This window comes from Neovison vison, chromosome 4, assembly GCF_020171115.1.
Source record: "Neovison vison isolate M4711 chromosome 4, ASM_NN_V1, whole genome shotgun sequence".
Taxonomy (NCBI): domain Eukaryota; kingdom Metazoa; phylum Chordata; class Mammalia; order Carnivora; family Mustelidae; genus Neogale; species Neogale vison.
This window is the reverse complement of record NC_058094.1, coordinates 159,870,206-159,890,132: the sequence shown is the minus strand read 5'-3', so window position 1 is coordinate 159,890,132 and position 19,927 is coordinate 159,870,206. Positions and strand designations below refer to the sequence as shown.

The 19,927-nt window shown below is 39.3% G+C and overlaps 1 protein-coding gene across 3 annotated transcripts in view; it reads right to left on the bottom strand.

Moving 5' to 3' along the window:
- Positions 1-9,215: 9,215 nt before the first annotated feature.
- ANKIB1 (ankyrin repeat and IBR domain containing 1) overlaps positions 9,216-19,927 on the bottom strand; it is a 147,003-nt gene continuing 136,291 nt past the window's right edge. For 2 of the 3 annotated variants that reach the window (XM_044246004.1, XM_044246005.1), the window contains exons 16-20: positions 19,726-19,904; positions 18,828-18,879; positions 14,217-14,331; positions 12,745-12,878; positions 9,216-12,395 (exon numbers count right to left, since the gene is read on the bottom strand). In XM_044246004.1, the coding sequence (XP_044101939.1) occupies positions 11,652-12,395; positions 12,745-12,878; positions 14,217-14,331; positions 18,828-18,879; positions 19,726-19,904 (1,224 nt within the window). In that variant the 3' untranslated portion in view covers positions 9,216-11,651. The remainder of the gene's footprint in view (positions 12,396-12,744; positions 12,879-14,216; positions 14,332-18,827; positions 18,880-19,725; positions 19,905-19,927) is intronic. The other variant, XM_044246006.1, reaches the window with a different exon arrangement.

Here is a 19,927-nt window from a genome sequence, read left to right as displayed (position 1 = left end):
CTGATAATGAACAAAAAAGGGTGTTGGAAGTTGATGTCTGATTGGATGACTCTTCAGGGCAGGGGAGAAATAGGGCAGTCCCAGATTTCACTGTGGGTAATTGTCATTCACTAAAATAAAGCCATCTTAGGAAAGAGGGAAATGGCTTGGGGAGTTGTGATGTGAGAAAAGGTTTAGATATTTTGACTATGTGGGAACAGGAAATGTGAATCTGGCAGAGTTCAAAGGCTGAAGCTTGGGGCTAGAGGTAATTGGGGGCCATCGCAGGTGAGAAATGAGGCCGGGAGGACAGATGAAACAGTCAGGAATGACATACATAGGGGAGTCCAAAGACTAGATTCCAGAAATGTCAGTAATTAGTAGACTGAAGGAAGAAAAAGAATATGGGTCACGAAAACAATAGTGAAAGCGTAACATTACAGAGGCTGGCAGAGCCTTCCAGGAAGGCATTGGTGAGGTGTTGCTATAATTCACGTAGGGCTGCGAGGTCTCAGAAACCTTGAGAACACACTACACTGTTTCATTAAACCTACACCCAAAGGTCACAATAAAAGCAAGGGCAAGACCAATGGATTTGACAATGACTGGATCACTGATTTGGAGGGCAGAGAGGACAGAGTGCAGACTTCATAGAGGCAGGAGAAGTTGTGGAAGGAGAGAAACAGCAGGGGAAGGCAAAGATTGTGTTTTTTACTTCTTGGTTTTACACCAAGGACGGGGGGCATTTTGGGCACGTTTGAAGGCAGGAGGAAATGAAGGTGCTAGAAATGGAGAAAAATCCTAGTGAGTAGGGATAGGAAGAGGAATGGCCGGCCTCAGACAGGCCCAGGGCTTTTTTTCCAAAACTGGAGAGAGGGACTGGAACATTTACCTGTGGCAGCCTCTTTTGGGATGGAGGAGAGATGCGAAGCAGAGGAGGTGGGGTGTGCAGAGCCCACGCTGGGGGATCAGGACTCTGAGAACAGCAGAGGTTTGCTCTGGCTGTCAGCGGTTGGGCATGTGGGAGTCAGCCTGAGAGGACTTGGGAAAACTCCTTCCTCATTTATCGAAAGTATTAGAGAAAAGAAGGCTGTGAATAAGGCAGATGAGCTTTTCCAAATAGACACAATCAAGAGCAAAGAGTTCTAGTTCAGGAAATTTTCAAACAACAGTGGATTATAGATTATAATTCTGTGATGACTGCAGATCACGATAGTGTAATTCTTTCACCATCAGTCTGAAATGGGTCAGCCAGCCAGCGGTTTAGATTCAGGCGAGCTTTGTCTGTGTGTCTGTCTTTGATGCTATGGCATCGCAAATTAGACAAACAGAATAAAATGAAATAGACCGAAAAATCAAGGCTGTGGGAATACAAAGCTTACTGTGGAAGGAAGTTTGATTCCTTCCATTGAGGAGGTTAAGTCTTGGTTTTCCAAAGGCCCAAAGTTAATAATAAATTAGGCTAACATGGAATTGAAGTGAACTTGACTGGGCAAAATAATTTGCAAATACCACCTGTTTTCTGCTGGGGCCAGACATTTGTCTCACAGCTTTTCTAGGATTCCTTTCTAACCTAACCATTGCTTTAGAATGTTTCTGCCATTTCCTTGTCTCCTAAAGGAAAGCCAGGAGCCAGCAGGGACAAATTTTGAGTGAGCTGAACCTTCAACGTATAATTCTGAAATTCTTAGTGGTGGTGTATGTCTCTCAAATTGCTGCAAGCCAAGTCCCAGACACCCAGAAGACCCTTGCTCATCCTTCCCTGTCCTTTTCCCAAATTGTAGCTAATGGAAGAGATGCAGAACTGAGAGGAGTCTGGGGATAACAGTGGACTTTAGCTTCAGTTAGGATCCCCCAGGGTTTTGCTGAGCCAAATTCCTCTGCCTTATTTCCAGTGATTTTAGGACTCAAAAAGCTACCACCTGGGCAAAGGGAGGTAGGTTCCTGACATGAGATTAACTTGTTACTGCCACAGAAGGTGAGAGATGCCCAGTGTGGGAGAGCTTTGCTGGAGAAAAAAAAACAGACGGAGCCTAGATCAGAAACTATACAGTAAACCAATAACAAACACAGGAAAACTTAGAACTGGATCTCGAGCAAAATGAAGATTAAAGGTCATACCACGTAAAGGAATCTTATGGAGATGGGGGTGGGGGAAAAGCAAGCCTGCTTTGGAGAAGGGTCTTATAGGGAAAATATTATCAAGATAGTAAATGCCCTGGTACCTTCTCCTAATACAAACATTATACACATGGACAGTTCCTTTATACCAGAATTCAGCAAACTAAGGCCCCTGAACCAAATCTAGTCTGTTTCTATAAAGTTTTATTAGAACACAACCACAGCCATTCATTTACTTACTGCCTATGAATGCTTTTATGCTACAACAAAATGGAATAGCAGCCACAGACACTGTGTTTCCTGCAAAGTCTAAAATATTTACCAGCTGGATTTTTACAGAAGTTCGCTGACCTATCATTTACATAATTAAAATGTTAAGATTCGGGACGCCTGGGTGGCTCAGTTGGTTAAGCAGCTGCCTTCGGCTCAGGTCATGATCCCAGCGTCCTGGGATCGAGTCCCACATCGGGCTCCTTGCTCGGCAGGGAGCCTGCTTCTCCCTCTGCCTCTGCCTGCCTCTCTGTCTGCCTGTGCTCGCTCTCTCTCCCTCTCTCTCTGACAAATAAATAAATAAAATCTTTTTTAAAAAAAAGTTAAGATCCTCATGGATGATTGACAAGCACAGCATGTTTAAGTAATATTATTGAAGTATAAATTGCTTTGGGAAGTACATTTCTGGTAACTGCCAGATACGTGTAAGTTGAATTTTTGAGAACTCTGCTATGTATAATATATAGATGCAGGGAATGCTTCTGTTTTCTCTTACAAATACAACACCTGGCAAGTCTAGGCAATTTTTAGTTTCAAGTTCTACAGAATTGACTCTATAGAAATCATTATAATACTTAATCTAGAAATTACATAGACTAAATTCTGTATCAAGCAATTTATTGCTCTCAGGGAAGACTTTGGAGCCTGAACCCCTTCAGTACCTGGCATGCAAAGAAGAAGGGGCCATTTTCCAGCACCAAAGAATTGTGCAGGGGTAGGATGGGGGAAATTAGATGCCTCCTCCATCTGGTCTCTCTAGAATAGAGAGCTTCATTTCTAGATTTAACTGAATTTTTAGATCTCAAGTAAGACACCTGAATTTTAATTACAAACACTATAGTCACACACACCTGACTTTTTGGTAACCTGTTGTTTCAGATTAGGCCTAGCTCCACTATTTTACTAGATTTTCTTACTGTGTTTATAATCTCATTACTTACTGGCAAAGTCTTGATGGGCGTAACCTCTGAAATATGAGTGAGTAGAAAAGGACTTTAAAGTCACTCAGCGAAAAAAATCTTGGAGGACCCTCTAAAGCTCCTGGGTCTGGATACATTAACAAACATTGCCGTGTGTATACCTGCCAGAGGCTTTGATACCAGTGCCCTGGTGAATTAATTCCATAAAAGAAGAAAATTCAGCTGGGAAGCTTGAGGTTTTGCATACTCTCCTGGCATCAAGAAAGCCTTCCTGTATATAATAGGGACAAGCCAACAGATTTCTTAAGTTGCTGCTGTCCCAGCACCACATCAGGCATTTCCACTGTCTCAGCAACGTTCCCAACCTCACACAGCCTATTGCAAATCTACTCTATGTGCTGTTACATAGTGACTTGATTAAAAGAAATTCTAATACAACCACGGCAATCTTTTTACTTCTGCACTTAGTAAGGACTCTAGGCCACACCTCTTGGCATCAGTCTATCTGATGAGATTAATTTATTCCCAATATTAGAAATTGGTCTTTTGAGAAGAGCCCCCAGTTTGAAGATCCGTCAGGAATGGCCTCAAACCCAGTAAGGTGCAGCACCTTTGTCCATCAACTTCAGATGTCCACAGCAGGGTAGTGAACGCTTACAGGGAAAAAACCAGGAGAATGCAGAGTTCAGGTTATGCTTTCTATAATGCCCACAAATGTGGGGCTACCTATAATTTACTTTTAACTTCTGTTCTTATATTATCCCAAACAGGTATTCCCTTCTCTAGCTCTAGGCAGGGTTTGATGAGCACATGTATCTATCTAATACAAAAGGGCCTTGGTGAAACTATTCATCTTAAGGGCTAATTGCACAGTTAGCCTCGTTCTTTTTAAAATCAGTATGCCCCTTGGCACTCAGAGGCTCAAAACAACATCAATGGCCAAAATATCCATGGCACATACTTGACGCAACTGTCAAGAACAAATGTTGGCAGTTAATCATAGTCTTTGAAACAAATCCACTGCTGAAGATCTCACTGATGGTTCTCAAGTTGCAGCACTACCGATAGCTCATAATGCACTAAGAAAACACTTTACTGATCTGATTGTTGCTCTAAAGACACAGCACACCAGAGCCCGCAGGCCAAATTTGGCCTTTGTTTTTTAACTTTTTATTGTGAAATAATTACAGATTCACAGGAAGTTACAAAGAAAATGTAGGAAGGCCCTGTGTACTCATTACCCAGTTTCCCCCAGTGGTTCTTACATAAGGTACAACATCAGAACCAGGAAATTGACATTAGTACAATATGTATGTGCAGTTCCACATTTTATCACACGTGTAGATTCATGTAGACAGTGTAACCAAGATAGACTATTCCATCACCACAAAGACGTCCCTTGTGCAACCCCTTTATAGCCACACCCCCCACCCCCACCATCCCTAAGCCCTGACAGCCACTCATTTGTTTGCATCTCTATTTTGTCATTTCAAAAAATTTACATATGTGGAATCATACAGTAGGTGACATTTTGAGATTGGCTTTCTTCACTTAGCGTAACCCCTTTGAGATCGATCCCACTTGTCACACGTCGTGTCAGTTGCTCATTCCCCTTTCGCAGCTGAGTAGCATTCCACTGCAATGAGAGACCACAGTTCGCCATTCCTCTACCAGAGGACATTGAGTGGGTTCCAGTTTTTGGTTTCTACAAATAAAGCTGCTATGAATAATTATGTACAGGTTTTTCTGTGGACATGCTTTTCACTTTCCCTCCAGGAGTGCAAGTGCTGGGTCCTATGACAAGTGGACAGTGGGTTCTCAAAAGAAACTACCCAACTCTCCTCCAGGGTGGCTGTGCCATCACATTCCCACCAGTGGCGCCCAGGCGATCCAGTTTCTCTGCGTGCTTGCCTGCATTTGGTGTTGATGCTATTTATTTTAGCCTGTTTTATAGGCACGTAGCGTGTCTTACTGTGATTTTAAATTCGTATTTCCTGGTGGATAGTGACATTGAATTTTTCACGTGCTCATTTGTTAGTCACATTATCTTCTTCGGGAAAATGTCTCTTCGTGTTTTTTTGTCCATTTTAGACTGGATTGTCTTTGTACCGTCTAATTTTGAGGGTTCTTTATATATTCTAGATTCGTGGTTTGCAAATCTTCTGCCTGCAGCTTTTCACCTTTGCAAGGGTCTTTTGCAAAGTGCTAAATTTTGATGAAGTCCAATTTATCAATGTTTTCTTTTATGGATCATGCTTTTGGTATCAAGTGGTAGAATTCTTTGCTTAATCTGGATCATGAAGATTGTCTACTACGTTTTTTACTTCCTGAAAGTTTTATATTTACATTTAAATTTGTGATCCATTTTACATTTTATGTAGTGTGAGGTTTAGGGAGTCATTCCTATTTTGCCCATTTTAAAACCAATTATTCCAGCATCATTTGTTGAAAAAACTATCCTTCATTTATTTTTTGTACTTTTGTCAAAATCAATTGATGACACCTGTGTGGGGCTGATTTTGATTCTCCATCCTCTGTAGATCTATGTGTCTATCCTTCCACCAGTATCACAGTCTTGACTACTGTAGTCTTGAAATTGAGAACGATTCTTCCCACTTAATTTTTCTTTTTCAAAATAGTTTTTAGCTATTTTAGTTCCTTTGCCTTTCCATATAAATTTTAGAATTGTGTTCTCTATAGCTTACAAGAAAATTTTGCTGGGACTTGGTAGAAATTGCTGCCAAGCAACTGAATGAAGTGCAGGCATTCTGTCAACTGAGACCCCAACTCCCCCAACTAAGCCAGTGACCTTGCTTCAAGTTGGGCTCAAAATATCTCCTGAAGGGGTAGCTTCTAATTTTTTTCATGTAAATTGAGATACTTACTGCTGTGGTCAGACTAGGGGCACTCTTAAATATACCTCTTCTAACATCATTTCTATTTGACTTGCAATGCCTGCTGGGCCCAGGTTAATAGTTTCTAAGTACAGTTGACTCACTCCAAATTGGAGATGTCCTATCAGTGAGTCACAAAGCCTCCATGGGTCAGGCATTCAGTTTCAACGAGAGTCTAGGAGCCAGTTAATAGTGAAATTTCTACAAAATGGGTGTACTTGGTGCCTGCTTCAGACAGGTGGCAATGTTGTGCTGGGAAATGGCCTGAGTACTTTAACCAAAGGAGTGTGTTCTCTTTCTTCTCCTGGGTTCTTTATTGTTTCCGCTGGACCACAGGAGAGGAGAGGACAAGGAGGCTAATTGGAGAGTGATTTACATGCCCCACTGTCACTTCTCTACATATGACAATCCTTGAATGGGAGAAATCCCATGAAAATTATGAGATGGGTACTTCTGGGCATGTAATACATCAGTTCCAATAGACATTCGGATTTGGAAGCTGTGACATTACACTAAGTCACCCACAGGGCCCCACTCACAAGGGAAGCCCACCTTCTCTGCTGCGGAGCTCGTCCTTTCCCAGCTGAGGAGTATATAATGTGTGAGTCCGGAGCTACAGCAGGTGGCATATGGGTCCCAGGTCCTGTTATCCCCTAACCAAGAAGGAGGGGGAACCTGAGGAAGTGGGGGGACGCTAGCCTGTGGGGAGGGAACTTAACTGTTCCATGGCAGGGGTGATGCCCATCAGCATCCAGAGAGAACCAGGGCCCAGGGGCTTCTTTCTTCTCCACCCCCACCCAGCACCTCTGTCACTCCAGCACTTAACACCTTGTCATCATTGCCAGCTGTGAGGGCCACCTGCCCTGCGTGCACTTTTGCATGTGATCAGTGCCACGATTGCTTGCAGCCCAACCAAACGCACTTTTAAACTTTTGGTCCATCCAAAGCTCTCAATCAAAAAGCAAGGTTCTTATCACTGATACCATTTATTTTCTGTTTGGGGATCCTTGACTCAGGAACTATACCTGCCTTTCAGATAGTCACAGGAACTGCTGATTCCTGGTCATGAAAATATTCCTCTGCCTGCCTGCAGGAGTCACCAACCACTAAGGCACCATTTGGCCGGCTTGTTTCAGTCCTTGTTTTTTTGGCAAAGCCTTTAAACACTGGCTCAACTTCCATTCAGTAATAAGTAGGACAGTGGGAATCCTTCCTCTCCGCATTAACCCTCATCTGTCACTTTGAGAGAGCATTCACTACCAGACAGATTCCAGGGAGTCTTATATTCCCAAATCTGACCCATGGTTCCTTCCAGAAAAATCACGTCTCTGTCAGCATTCCATCTCCATTGCCAGAACTGTCAGGCCTGGGATTTGATTTTACCCTATCAGTAAGAACCCATAAGTAAGCTGGCCTGTCACAGTATCATGGATTTGGACAGAAGACAAGACTCTTGGGTCAGAGGCCAAGGATCTTATTTAGCACTCATGACACAGCCTGCAGAATGAACATCGGCATGTTTGTGGCAGTTTCCCTTGTCCCTAGTTCCAATGGGCCCAGATGGATGCCAAGCATGCAGCTGAGAAACACTGACGGTGAGGAATCTACTGCTTTTACAGCATACCTGCTCCCTGTCCTCAAGGTTACTAACTACATAAATCCTGAGAAATACCCAGGCAAAACGGCTGTCAGGACTTGCAGTCTTGGGACACCCAGCAAAGTGTGTGGGCGCAGAAGAGGTGCAAGAGAACTGGACTGTCTTGTCTGACAATTAGCCTTTCCTATATTGTGTCGTTCGTCCTTTCATGTATGTATCTCTCATGCTCTCTGTAAACTGATGCCTTGTGCACTTTAGGTCCTTGTGCAATAGCTGGCTACAAAATGACATACAGCTCAATCTAGAATATCTTCATGCTACAGTTTCAAAGACTGAAGGATAAGCCCTTCAAAAGTTTGCCCACCACTCACAGTTTGTCAGCCACCTGTCAGTCCTAAGTGGAACAGAGAGCTAAAGAGAATTTTTCTGGTTCATCTTTCTTTAATAACCATGATGACTGCCCATTCCTAAAATAATGATGGTCACTTAGTAGTCCAGAAAGAGCCACTTCTATTTTTCTAGAAAGAAACCTACCTATTGTGGTGAGAGGGTGATGGGTGACAAGGCAGTAATATATTGTTGCTAAGAAGACCCAGTGATTATCCTGATGGCCCAATGCTGAGATAATACCATTCAGCTCCAGTGCAGAGCACATGACAATTTTTTTTTCCCTAGAGAGTTTTTATTTCAGCCTTAAGAAATACTCCCCAAATCTGTTATTTAGATTCCAAGATTCTACTCTTCAGAGATACACTAACTATAACTTTTAAGATTACAAGCAAACTTCCGTTAAGTCTCAGGTTTTAATTCATGACAGGTAAACAACAGTATTTGAGGACTAAATGGAGAACAAAAATGAGATCAGTGGCTGCAGTAAACAACATCTGAAGAATAATTCAGCAGATGGACATTAGCGGTTAAGTTTCAGATCCACAGAATGAAAAGCATAAATACAACGACATGACTAAGTGGTTATCAACAGCAGACTCCGTGAAACCTGAAGTTCAGATGCACAGGGCTGTTTTGGTAACTCAGAAGGGACAGAATAATAAAATGGTGGTGCTTCTATGCATATGGCATACAAAATTCTTCCTGTTCTATTCACAAAATACCTTAAAATTCTATCTTTTTCTGTGTTTCTATTGGAGAGTTCAGGGAAAAATCATAACACTTTTCTCCTGAAAGCTGCAGTGATGCAAATAGAAGGAGTGCTGAAGTCACAACGTTTTAACACATTGTCATGCAGTGTTCTGGAGTTTATCTTTGGGGTATAAAATACTCAGGAAGAGGGCGGGGGTAAAAAAATATTAGGCACTAATCAATTACATCTAAGAACCAAATTAATCCCATTTACTGGAGGGAATTTAATTTGAAGAAAATCAGCTTCCTGACTTGGTTAAAACAAAGTCTATAATGTAATGAGACAAAAGTGAAGTGGTTTAAGTAATAAATGTTTAATCAAAGAATTTTACATATTATTAACAGCATTCATTTGGCCAAACATCTACACGTTTGTAGAATCCTACTGTATATAAAGTGGGAATGTATCAAGTATAGACTATGAAAGTGCAAATAACAAGTCAAGGTTAGAGTATTTTTTTTTTAACATTATAAAATTAACTTGTTTACAAAATAGGCTTTGCCAAACTTTATTTCTGAATTGTAAAGTCAATGACTGTGTTGTTTTTAAAATATGTACCAAGGAAATACAAATTGAATAATGATCATTTTTCATGCTCAGGAGATAACAGCACAGAAACGAAGGGTGCTGCACAAGGTGCAAGGAGCTGGAACCCATCACATACACTGTCTCCACAGGTCTCCACACAGACCACTCTTTCTCACCTTATTGCAGCTTTGCAAGACGTTTCGATGTGATACAAAGACTCTTCCTATTGAAAAATTACAACTTGGTCTAAAAACTGATTGGTGTCGATTATTTTTAATCCAAAATAAATTTGTAAAAAAATCCTTTAATGGACTGTTTCAGTTTAATATACAGTAATACACTGTAGACAAAGTTAGTATTTCCCCCAATAGTTTAATGGGGATTGATATCAATGTTTCTGCTAACTGGGGAAATAAAAGCTAATGTGGACCTTTGATATCCATGGCATAGGAGCAATTCACACATAATTTATTCCAAGGGAACCTGGGGAATATTAAGTATTCTAATATAATGTTCTAGCCATATGAATCGAAGGACAAGAATTTCAAAAGCAGGTTCTAGAGGAAAAAAAAATTAATCAAAAACCGTAATCACAACTCACATGGATATCAATAATAATATAACCTTCTACCCAGCCCAGGACTTGCCTGTACACGCTCAGTACCGAAAATTTGGTATCCGTAGATTTCTGGTAAGAATCTGGCAAAACATTAAACGGAGTGTTGCATATCTATTTTGTTTGTCTTATGCTAGTTTTGATAATACATAAGTAAAACAGCCATTCCAACAGTTTACTCTAGTTTTAATTACACACTGTACCATTGTATCTTAATTACAACTATGACCAGTATTTTCTTCACAGTAAGACACTGATAACTAGGAAGTTGATTTTTTTCAACACTAAACAGTAATCACACAGCAAATGAGTATTGTGCAATAGAACAAACACATCAGCATTTGCTATTAGGCAAACAAACTGTTTGAACATTTAGTTGTTATATTTACTGTAAAGGCAAGGCCATGGGTGGTTTTATGGAGGTCTTTGCAATTCATAGCATAGTTACTTCAGAAGAGACACTGAAATTTGAATTACTCACTTATTTAACTGGCAACTATCCATTTAGTTAGGCAAAGGCACGGTAACATGTTGCGCAGGATGTTTTATTGAATTTTTTAATAATTGTGGGATTTACTATAACTCATGAAAACTCCACGGTTTTTTCTATTTTATAAAACACTTACCATTAAAAGTAATTGCACCCATTAGTAATTAGAATGCACTGTAAAAGTGTGAAAACAAAGAACTATGATTGCACTTCCAATAAAGTGTCTCTTAAAATACAGCACCGCTGTTGCTAATCAACTGTATTTTAATATTAAAATAAACTGTTTTTAACAGCAGCATTAGGTTTAGTTAACTTAAGCTACAGGCTACATTTATTTAAATGCAGTCTCCATGGCAACAAAAGCCCATTCAATTCTGGAATATCACTGCTACCAAGTGGCACCTTTAACTCCCGGGAAGGCCGAGATTCCTCTGGAGCCCTCCAGGACACTGCACGCCTACACGCCTTGTTAGTCAGCGCATGAGTCAGTTTGGCACAAGTGGACTGTAATAGACATGACAAGAAATCTTTGATTCATGTGAATATGAAACTACACTGTGGTAGATGTAGCACTAAGGAGAAGCCTTGGATACCTCAGTTCATACTGCTCACACAGAAAGGAAGAAGGTGATGGAAGAGCACAAACAGACCGAGGAACGAATGTTATTAGATCTGTCCAAAATAACTTCTAAAATGAAGAAAACTTTTTTCTTTAAAAGAGGAAAAACCACCCAAGGCTTAGGGAGTAAGCCTTTAATTTAAACGTTCAATTTAAGTATTGCCAACCTTAGGCTAAAGAGAGGACTGCACTTTCTCAGAATGTGGAATCTAGCCTACTCATTCCATTTGTGTTTCTCTTACTCTTCTTTTTTGTCAGTACAAAAGGGAAAAGCTATCCCATTAAATACACAAGAAACTCCCCGTAAGGTTAAAATCAGACACGAAGCTACCGTTCAAGGGAACTCCTTCATAGTCAACCCTAATGTCAGTGGTTTAAAATGGAGTTGGAACTGAGTTGGTCAAGTCTCTATAAAGCATCCTCCACTAGAATCCCATCTGTACCTGTGACTCATTTAGAGCCCAGAGGTCTGCAGTTCACACTAAATGGACTTGTTCAAGCCAGTCACTGGAGGTTTGAGGTGTTTGACTTGAAATATCTGAACCATCCCCCTTGTTGGCTGCCTCATTAGCACTACTGCCAGCTACAGATGTGGCCTCCCCAGCCAGAGTATTTTCTTCCAAAGGATTTGCTTCTTCTATTTGGGTTCCTCTACCTTCACTGACCACAGCATCTTCAAACACTGAATCTTCTTCTGGTGGCAAGAGTTCCATATCCCTTACACCTTCTGACTCATCTTTGACACAGGGAAGCTGAGAATCTGCACTGATTTCTGTAGCTGCTGGAGGAATCAGGGCAATACTCTGAGGGTTCATGTCATGAAACCAAGCCATGATATTGCCAAGGAGATTGTCATTGATGTTGGCGTCCTGGCCAGCTGAGTCGGGGTCACTGGATGAGGGATAGAATTCACTTCTTGCCTCACTGAGAGGGTGTGAACTCAGAGTGTCAGTTGAAAATGGGTCACTTTCTGTTCCTAATCTCATGAGGCTGTCACCAAGTTCCAACAGCTCAGAGCTGCTCAATGCTGCCCGAGGGCTATCTGTGTTCCTGGGGACCGAGTCTAGCCTGGAAGGTAAAGAGGTGCCTATAGCTCCTAAGGATGCCTCATTACTGAGGAGGTCTCTATTTTCCTCATCAATGGCCAGCCCGGATTCTTGCAGTGATAACTGTATTGCAAGAAGTATATTGGGATCATCTTCATCCAAGGAACTCAGAGCCTGAGGTGACAGAAAGTAAAATCACTTTAAAATTTTAAAGGAAAAATGATTTAACTGAATAAGGTTTAGCACCTACTCTTTCCCCAAAGATAATAAATATTACCTTTATTTATACACAATTATTGTGTTATCTACTCAAATCTTAATTTTGTCCTTGACCACACTGAAGAGAAAAAAGAATCCTTAAGAAACCTCTGAAATTTAAGAATCTTCCCCAGTATCACATCTCTGAAACAAAGGTTTTAGAATGAAAAGAAGAAAAAGAAAAGCAATAAAAGTAAAAATAGGAAGCCATGCTAAACAGAGTAAGAGCATAAACAGGGGCGACGAGGCTGCCCAGGAAGGCTACCTGAAGAGAGTCCTGGTTTTCAGAGCGACTGGCAGGGGTGTAGTCGCGTAGGGAAGAGCTGTGCAGCACACTCATAGACGCGGAGCTCACCACCGAGGCACCAGGCCTGCGGCCACTGCCACCATCCGGGATGTCTGTTTCAAAGCAAGTGGAACCAGAGACAATTTAGTCATACAAAATTTCACTCATCTTTTTTTTTTTTCGGCCGACAATTTCTCTTTTGGTGCTGTCGAAAACCCGTGTTCACTTAATCTTTCAGTGATTTCTCTTCCATATTTGTCTCATCAAATATATCTAATACTGGGGCATCTGGGTGGCTCAGTCAGTAAGGCATCTGACTTTTGATCTCAGCTCAGGTCTCAGGGTTGTGAGTTCAAGTCCCACACTGGGCTCCAAAAAGGGGTGCTAACTGGCTTCCTTATTTAGAAAAAAAATTACATGTGTAATTATACATATATGTAATTTTCCTATTTATGTATATATATATGTATATACACACACATATATCTAATATTACTACTTCAAACACGATTGTTCTTTATATTTTTGTTTGCACTGTATATGGTTCTATTAATAAATAATCCAAGGGCTACCACCCGTTCCTCTTTTTTTCCTTAAGCAATAACAAACAAAACTAAGGAATTTTGGCATTACAATAGCCTGAAGAACAAATCTTTAGGCTCATTGATTCTGATATATTAAAGATGATCTGCTGACATGATAATCTGAAAATTTTCCATTAACAAACATTTAAGAGTTGATAATTAAAAATCATATATCTCTAATACCAGAAATCCTCTTTTATTTTTATTTTTTAAAGATTTTATTTATTTATTTGACAGACAGAGATCACAAGCAGGCAGAAAGGCACGCAGAGAGAGAGGGGAAAGCAGGCTCCCTGCTGAGCAGAGAGCCCAGTGCGATGTGGGGCTCAATCCCAGGACCTTGAGCTGAAGGCAGAGGCTCAACCCACTGAGTCACCTAGGTGCCCCAATCTTCTCTCTTTTAAAGAATGTTTAGGGGGGACTGAGGCTAGGAGGAAAAACATTCCATGAACACAGTAACAGTAATCAAGAGCTACAATTTATTGAGTGCTCACTAGGTGCTACCAGTGTGTAAGGCTTTTACATTCATTCTCTCATTTACTGCTCACAGGGAGCCCACGAGCCCACAAAGTGGCACTATTATTATTGCTTCTTTGGAATGAGGAGACTGAAGCTTGGAGATGTTAAGTGAACCTGACTAAAGTTTCACACTGACACACAGCAGGGAAGGGGTCACGTATCCACGTCTAGCTGACTCCCACAGCCCAAGTTCTTGATCTCCCTGGATTTCTGTGTTGTGTGACATCTGAAGCATCTGCGTATTGAGTGTATATCTGAACTACAAACTGTAAACATTTAGATTAGCCAGTTTTTAGAACGAATTCAGGAGAACCAAGAGACTAAAACACAGCCAGCTCAAGAGCTTACCTAAAGTGCTCTCACTCGGCTCCTCAGGGTCAGGAGGGCTACTGAGCAGACTGTGTACATCTCCTCGACGGCGCTGCTGTCTGTGCCTCCTCCGGTACTGAAATTCAGCATATTCCTGCATAAACCAAAGGTTATAAAATACAGGAGAGCATGCAATTTTTCTAATGCAAAGAAAACAAACAATACACTTTTTTCCAGGAAAAAAATGTGTGATTTTATATACATATTATAAAATCACTTGGCTTTGACTAAAGAAACTTCAGGTTTTGCCATGCCAATGAAAAATAAAAGATAAAATGGAAAAAGAAAAAAATTCAAATAGTCATTACGACTGCCTGGATAACTTGGGAATACTTGCAAGCTCCAATGCTAGGTCATAACTGAGCCTTAATTCATGTGCTTGGGTCTTGGTACCTAATATGACGAGAACTATAATGATTTAACTAATTTAAGTTAGGATCTTTACTAAGATAAGGTAGGCTCTTGGAGGTTTGGTTTTTAAAAAGTGACTGTGACATGTGCAATAGAAAAAAAAAAAGACAACGAAGAGCATACACTGTCAAGTACTTGTCAGACTATTAGATTTTGTATTCTTTGGGACAACTACATACCATACTCAAAAGTTAAATGAAAAATTAAATTAAGTTAAATGAAAGTTAAGTTAAATGAAAAATGTAAAGTTAGCTTTAAAGCTAAGATGTTACTTGGCTTCCTTCCTTTATTTACTAATACATGGGGTTATCTATGACATGGGCAGGAGGAAGTGTTTTCTGTATAGCATATGGGAAGAACACAGGTTTTAGCAAGGCAGAACCTGTGCGACCTGCTATTTCTTGGGTACAAACATACTTTTCCACATTTTAGTGACAGAAAATTCTAGGAGAGAGGCCAGTTAGTGTGCATGACACCAGCATGAATAGGCTAATTTTGAGAATGACTGTAGAATTTTTCAGTGATAAACATTAAGATACTCAGGTTTATGATCATCCTGCTGACCCTGGGATATTCGATATGCTTATATTGTGAAAAAACCACAATAAATGAAGGGAAGTTTTACATCACAAATAAAGTTTTTACATCATACCATTCAAGTCAAATTTATTTAAACTCCGTCTGTGTAAATAATAAGAAGTGGGAGGCATCGTACCAGGTTAGAAACCAAGAAAGACAATACAAGTCCTCAGGGGGATTATTTAGATTCTTCAAGCTGTGGTATGATTTCCTCTTTTTCTGGAGGCCCATGATCCCAAACTGGATGGTGTTTATTTATTTATTTAATTAAAGGTTTTAATTATTTACTTTAGAGAGAGGATGTGAGCAGGGAGGAATGGAGGGGGAGGGAGAAGGAGAGGGAGAAAGAATCTCAAGCAGACTCCATGTTGAGTGTAAGCCTAACTTGGGGCTCAATGTCGCAACCCCAAGATCATGACCTGAGCGGAAACCAAGAGTCAGACGCTTGATGCTTAACTGACTGAGTCACCCAGACGCCTCTCAAGGTTTATATTTAAGGAGAATTTGTTTACTTTGTACACTTGATGGTGGTACAAAAAGTTATTCTGAATTAAATGAACTATTACTGACCACAGAATATACATATTCCCAATTTAAGAAAATTAAAATTTGGTTTAAAAACAACTATAAAGGAAAGTTGATTTATTTATAATTATTCTGACAGAAAACTCAATAGCATTCTCTCATGATGCAACAGGCTTAAAAATTTGATCTCATAAAATTAAATTTATCCGAAAATTCCTAAGAATTCCTAGATTTTTAAAAAAGATTTATTTATTTATTTGAGAGAGAGAGAGAAGTGCGTGCATGAGGGGGAAGCATAGAGGGAGAGGGAGAATCCAAGTAGACTCCCTGCTGAGTGCAGAGCCCCATGTGGGGCTCCATTCTACAACCCTGAGATGATGACCTGAGCCCAAACCAAGAGTGGGATGCTCACCTGATCACACCAGGTGCCCCAGAATTCTAGATTTTTAAGAGCACATTTGAAAAGGCTTTAGCTGGTATACTCCGAATGGTTCGAGAGTACTAAGATTACAGAGAATATTAATAAATCTTGAGATTTATAGGGGAAAAAGCTGCCAGGAGATTTTTGCTGAGCACCAAATCTGTCAGTAACTTAAAGAGACGCTTTAATCCTTCCAGAACTTTCACGAAGTAGATAGCATCACCCGCATTTTAAAGAGGAGAAATTTAAGGAAGAACACAGCCTAAATTTTAATAAGTTACAAAGATCAACCTTGAACTCGGGTATCCCTTGGCCTTGAACACCGTGCTCTTTCCTCTGGGCTCCACGGCCTTTAAAGTAGTACAAAATAATTATGATTGTCACTGACTCATTCAATTCAATTAAAAAAAGAGTAAGATGGTATTAACTTTACTGAAAAAAGAAGCCTATTGGAGTTTGGTAACATTATTATTTTTCTCTGCAGAGTATATATGAAGGCAAAGAGCTAATTTTTCAAGATACTATTTTGGCAGTTACTTGATAGTCACATGCATGCAGATCTTTAGTTTCACGCTATATGGTAATGCTTTAGACTTCCAAAAAGATTTACATGAAAGCTTGGTGTATCCGTGTGCCAAAGATTTTAAAGAAGAGAAAAATAATAGTTAAAAATAAGTAGTTAAATAATTCTTATAAAACTTATTAACACGTAAAAAATAAATTTAAGAAAGAAAAGTTACTTATACTTTCACAATTCTCAATCTCTGGAGAACAAGAGCTCAATATTTTTATTCATAAACATTCATATGCCAGGTGGCAAGCTTTTTTTTTTTTAACAAAATGAATCTGTGTCAGTCACATTAGGAGGCCTTCGATATTCAAGGACAAATATTCAGGATTCCTAAAGTTACTATCAGAGCTAGGAGCTGCAAGACGATGCATACATGACTATGAAAACATTGGTAAAGGTTTTATTTTTGCTCAAATACAGCTAAACTGTGTTTATACCTTGAAGTACTGAAATCTTTAGTACTCATTTTTTTTTTTAAAGATTTTATTTATTTATTTGACAGAGAGAAATCACAAGTAGATGGAGAGGCAGGCAGAGAGAGAGAGAGGGAAGCAGGCTCCCTGCTGAGCAGAGAGCCCGATGCGGGACTCGATCCCAGGACCCTGAGATCATGACCTGAGCTGAAGGCAGTGGCTTAACCCACTGAGCCACCCAGGCGCCCTTTAGTACTCATTTTTGATAATTGAAGCTTGTTTATTCACACTTTTAGGTAGAATTTTCCATATTATCCTCAAAGCTGTAATTATACCAGAATAATAAGCATAGGATCAAGTAAAGGTTCATAATTTTTTTTACAATAGAAATTTCATTAATATATTGAATTCTCTTTGCAATTTAAGAGAATTTAAAATTTTTGAAAGCACAAATGGTTTTCTCAAAGTCAGTATTTTCTGGAATATATCTACCAATACAAAAAAGGCCACAAGGTGATTGCAAGTATCCTCAGCAGCTGAAAAGAGAAAGTATCTGATTTAAATAAGCCACAGTCATTTCTGGATCATAATTAATTTCATTCTCTTTCAGTTGAGATAACAAATGGACTGTAAATGACAAAGGTTTCACTGTTAGTCCTGCTCCCTTCCAAGCACTAAGTTAAAAGGTTATTATAACATAAACATTAGATATATACTACTGTTTTAGAGGGAGAGACAGAAATAGAACTGCTAAAACCATTTACAATCAGACTCACCAGTGACAGTGGCAATTTAAATCTCAGAAAACAGCAATGTGATTAAGATTTTCACTCTATCTTATTTTTATTTGTGGTAACTGCTATTTGCAGTGTTAGTACTTCAAACAGTTAATACTGTTTGTATTTTAAAATCTATCAATAACAACCAAAAAAAACCCAAAAAGAGGGTGAAAATCTTAAAGAGAAAGAGAACTAAGCGAAGCATTTCTTTCTGCATCAACATTATTAATATCAATTTCCACCTTAGAAACTGATTATAAATCAATTCAATCACGCTGTTGTTGTAACTTTAAAAAAACAGACTGTGTAGGTTCTTTATAGATCCAGACTGAAATAATATTACAACAGATATATAATACATTTCTTTCTTTTTTTTCCCAAGATTTTTATTTATTTGACAGAGATCATGAGTAGGCAGAGAAGCAGTCAGAGAGAAAGGGAAACAGGCTCCCCACCGAGCAGAGAGCCCAATGGGGGGGCTTGATCCCAGGACCCTGATATCATGACCTAAGCCTAAGGCAAAGGCTTAAGCCTCTGAGCCACCCAGGTGCCCCATATAATACATTTCTGATAAATAAAATTTGTATCTCATTAACCGATTTGAAGTGATGTTTCAAAATATATGCTATAAGTTGGCCTTAATTATGACTGCTCAGTAATTAAAAATAATAAGGGGGAAGCATTTAATAATGTGATGATAATCCAATACCACAAATAACTAAATGTAGATTCCCTGAGGCATTTTTATTTAACACAAAAGACAAAAACCACTACTGACAATCTCAGTAGGATTTAGAATAGATAAGGGTGGAAATGCAAGCAGGATTTCATGAAGGAAAAATATAATTAAAAAAACAAAACAAAACCCCTGTCCCCACACAAAGCAATTACCTCAGGTGATGCAAATCCTAAATATTCCCAATCCCATGTTCCACCAGCAAAGCTACAAAGAAATCAGACATACCATTTGATTTATTATCATCACTACAAAGTACAATCAGACCCTTATCCACTGAACATTACTTTTAAGTCCTCTGCTTGGAACGTGCTTAACCAAAGTAGATCAACTACTGATCTACTAATATAATTAAAATGATATTTTAATTCTTTCAAGTTCTAAATTGCTTTATGTTTGTGTAAAATGGTAGAAAAATAAAAATCATCATGCTATAACAGAATATTTTATGATTCCTTCTATTTTTAAGTGTTTATGTAATAAAAATAGGGTCAAAGGAATTTCTAATGCCTATAATTATTATGAATAAGAAAATAGGCTTCAATTTATAATGGCAGTAGTAGTGTAAGCATCTGAAATAAATAACCAAAACTAACTGTTCTTTAATGGATGAATATGAATCTATTTAAATGACTTTATTAATATCAGATTTCTAATTTTTTTATAACCTCTAACGTAAAAATATAAGACCATAACAAGTTGGCAAGGCTTCCAAATTTGACATTATAAGATGCTTATGACTATCAGATCACTATATATATTACATATTTGAACTGATGCATTAGAGTACTTTGAATTATGAGTTCACCCGAAGTGTGAAATTAACCTAGCCTAATGTATTCCAAGAAACTACAGAAAGACAAACAAAATATAAGACAGACACAAATAGTACTGTGGGGAAATCCCCCAAAAGAAGTTAACATGCTTTTATTAGCTCTTTGTACTTTAGGTGTAAGTAATTTCCAGGAATATGAACCCTAGTTAGATAAAAATTAACCTGGTGGAATTTGTGGCCGGAGCTAAGATGATTTCCATAGCATGCATCCTTTTTACCTGCGCCTCGGAGCTTCTGGTGAGTCTGCAGGAGCAACTCCCCGAGCCACAGATGCCAGGAATTCTTGTCTCTTCTGCTGTACAAGGCATGCTGCCTTGATGATTTTGTGGCGGGGTGTGCGAAGGTAAGGCCTATTGACTTTTTGGGCAAGGTCTTCGGTGACCATTTCTAGGTCTGTCTATGGTAAGAAGAGAGAGAGGA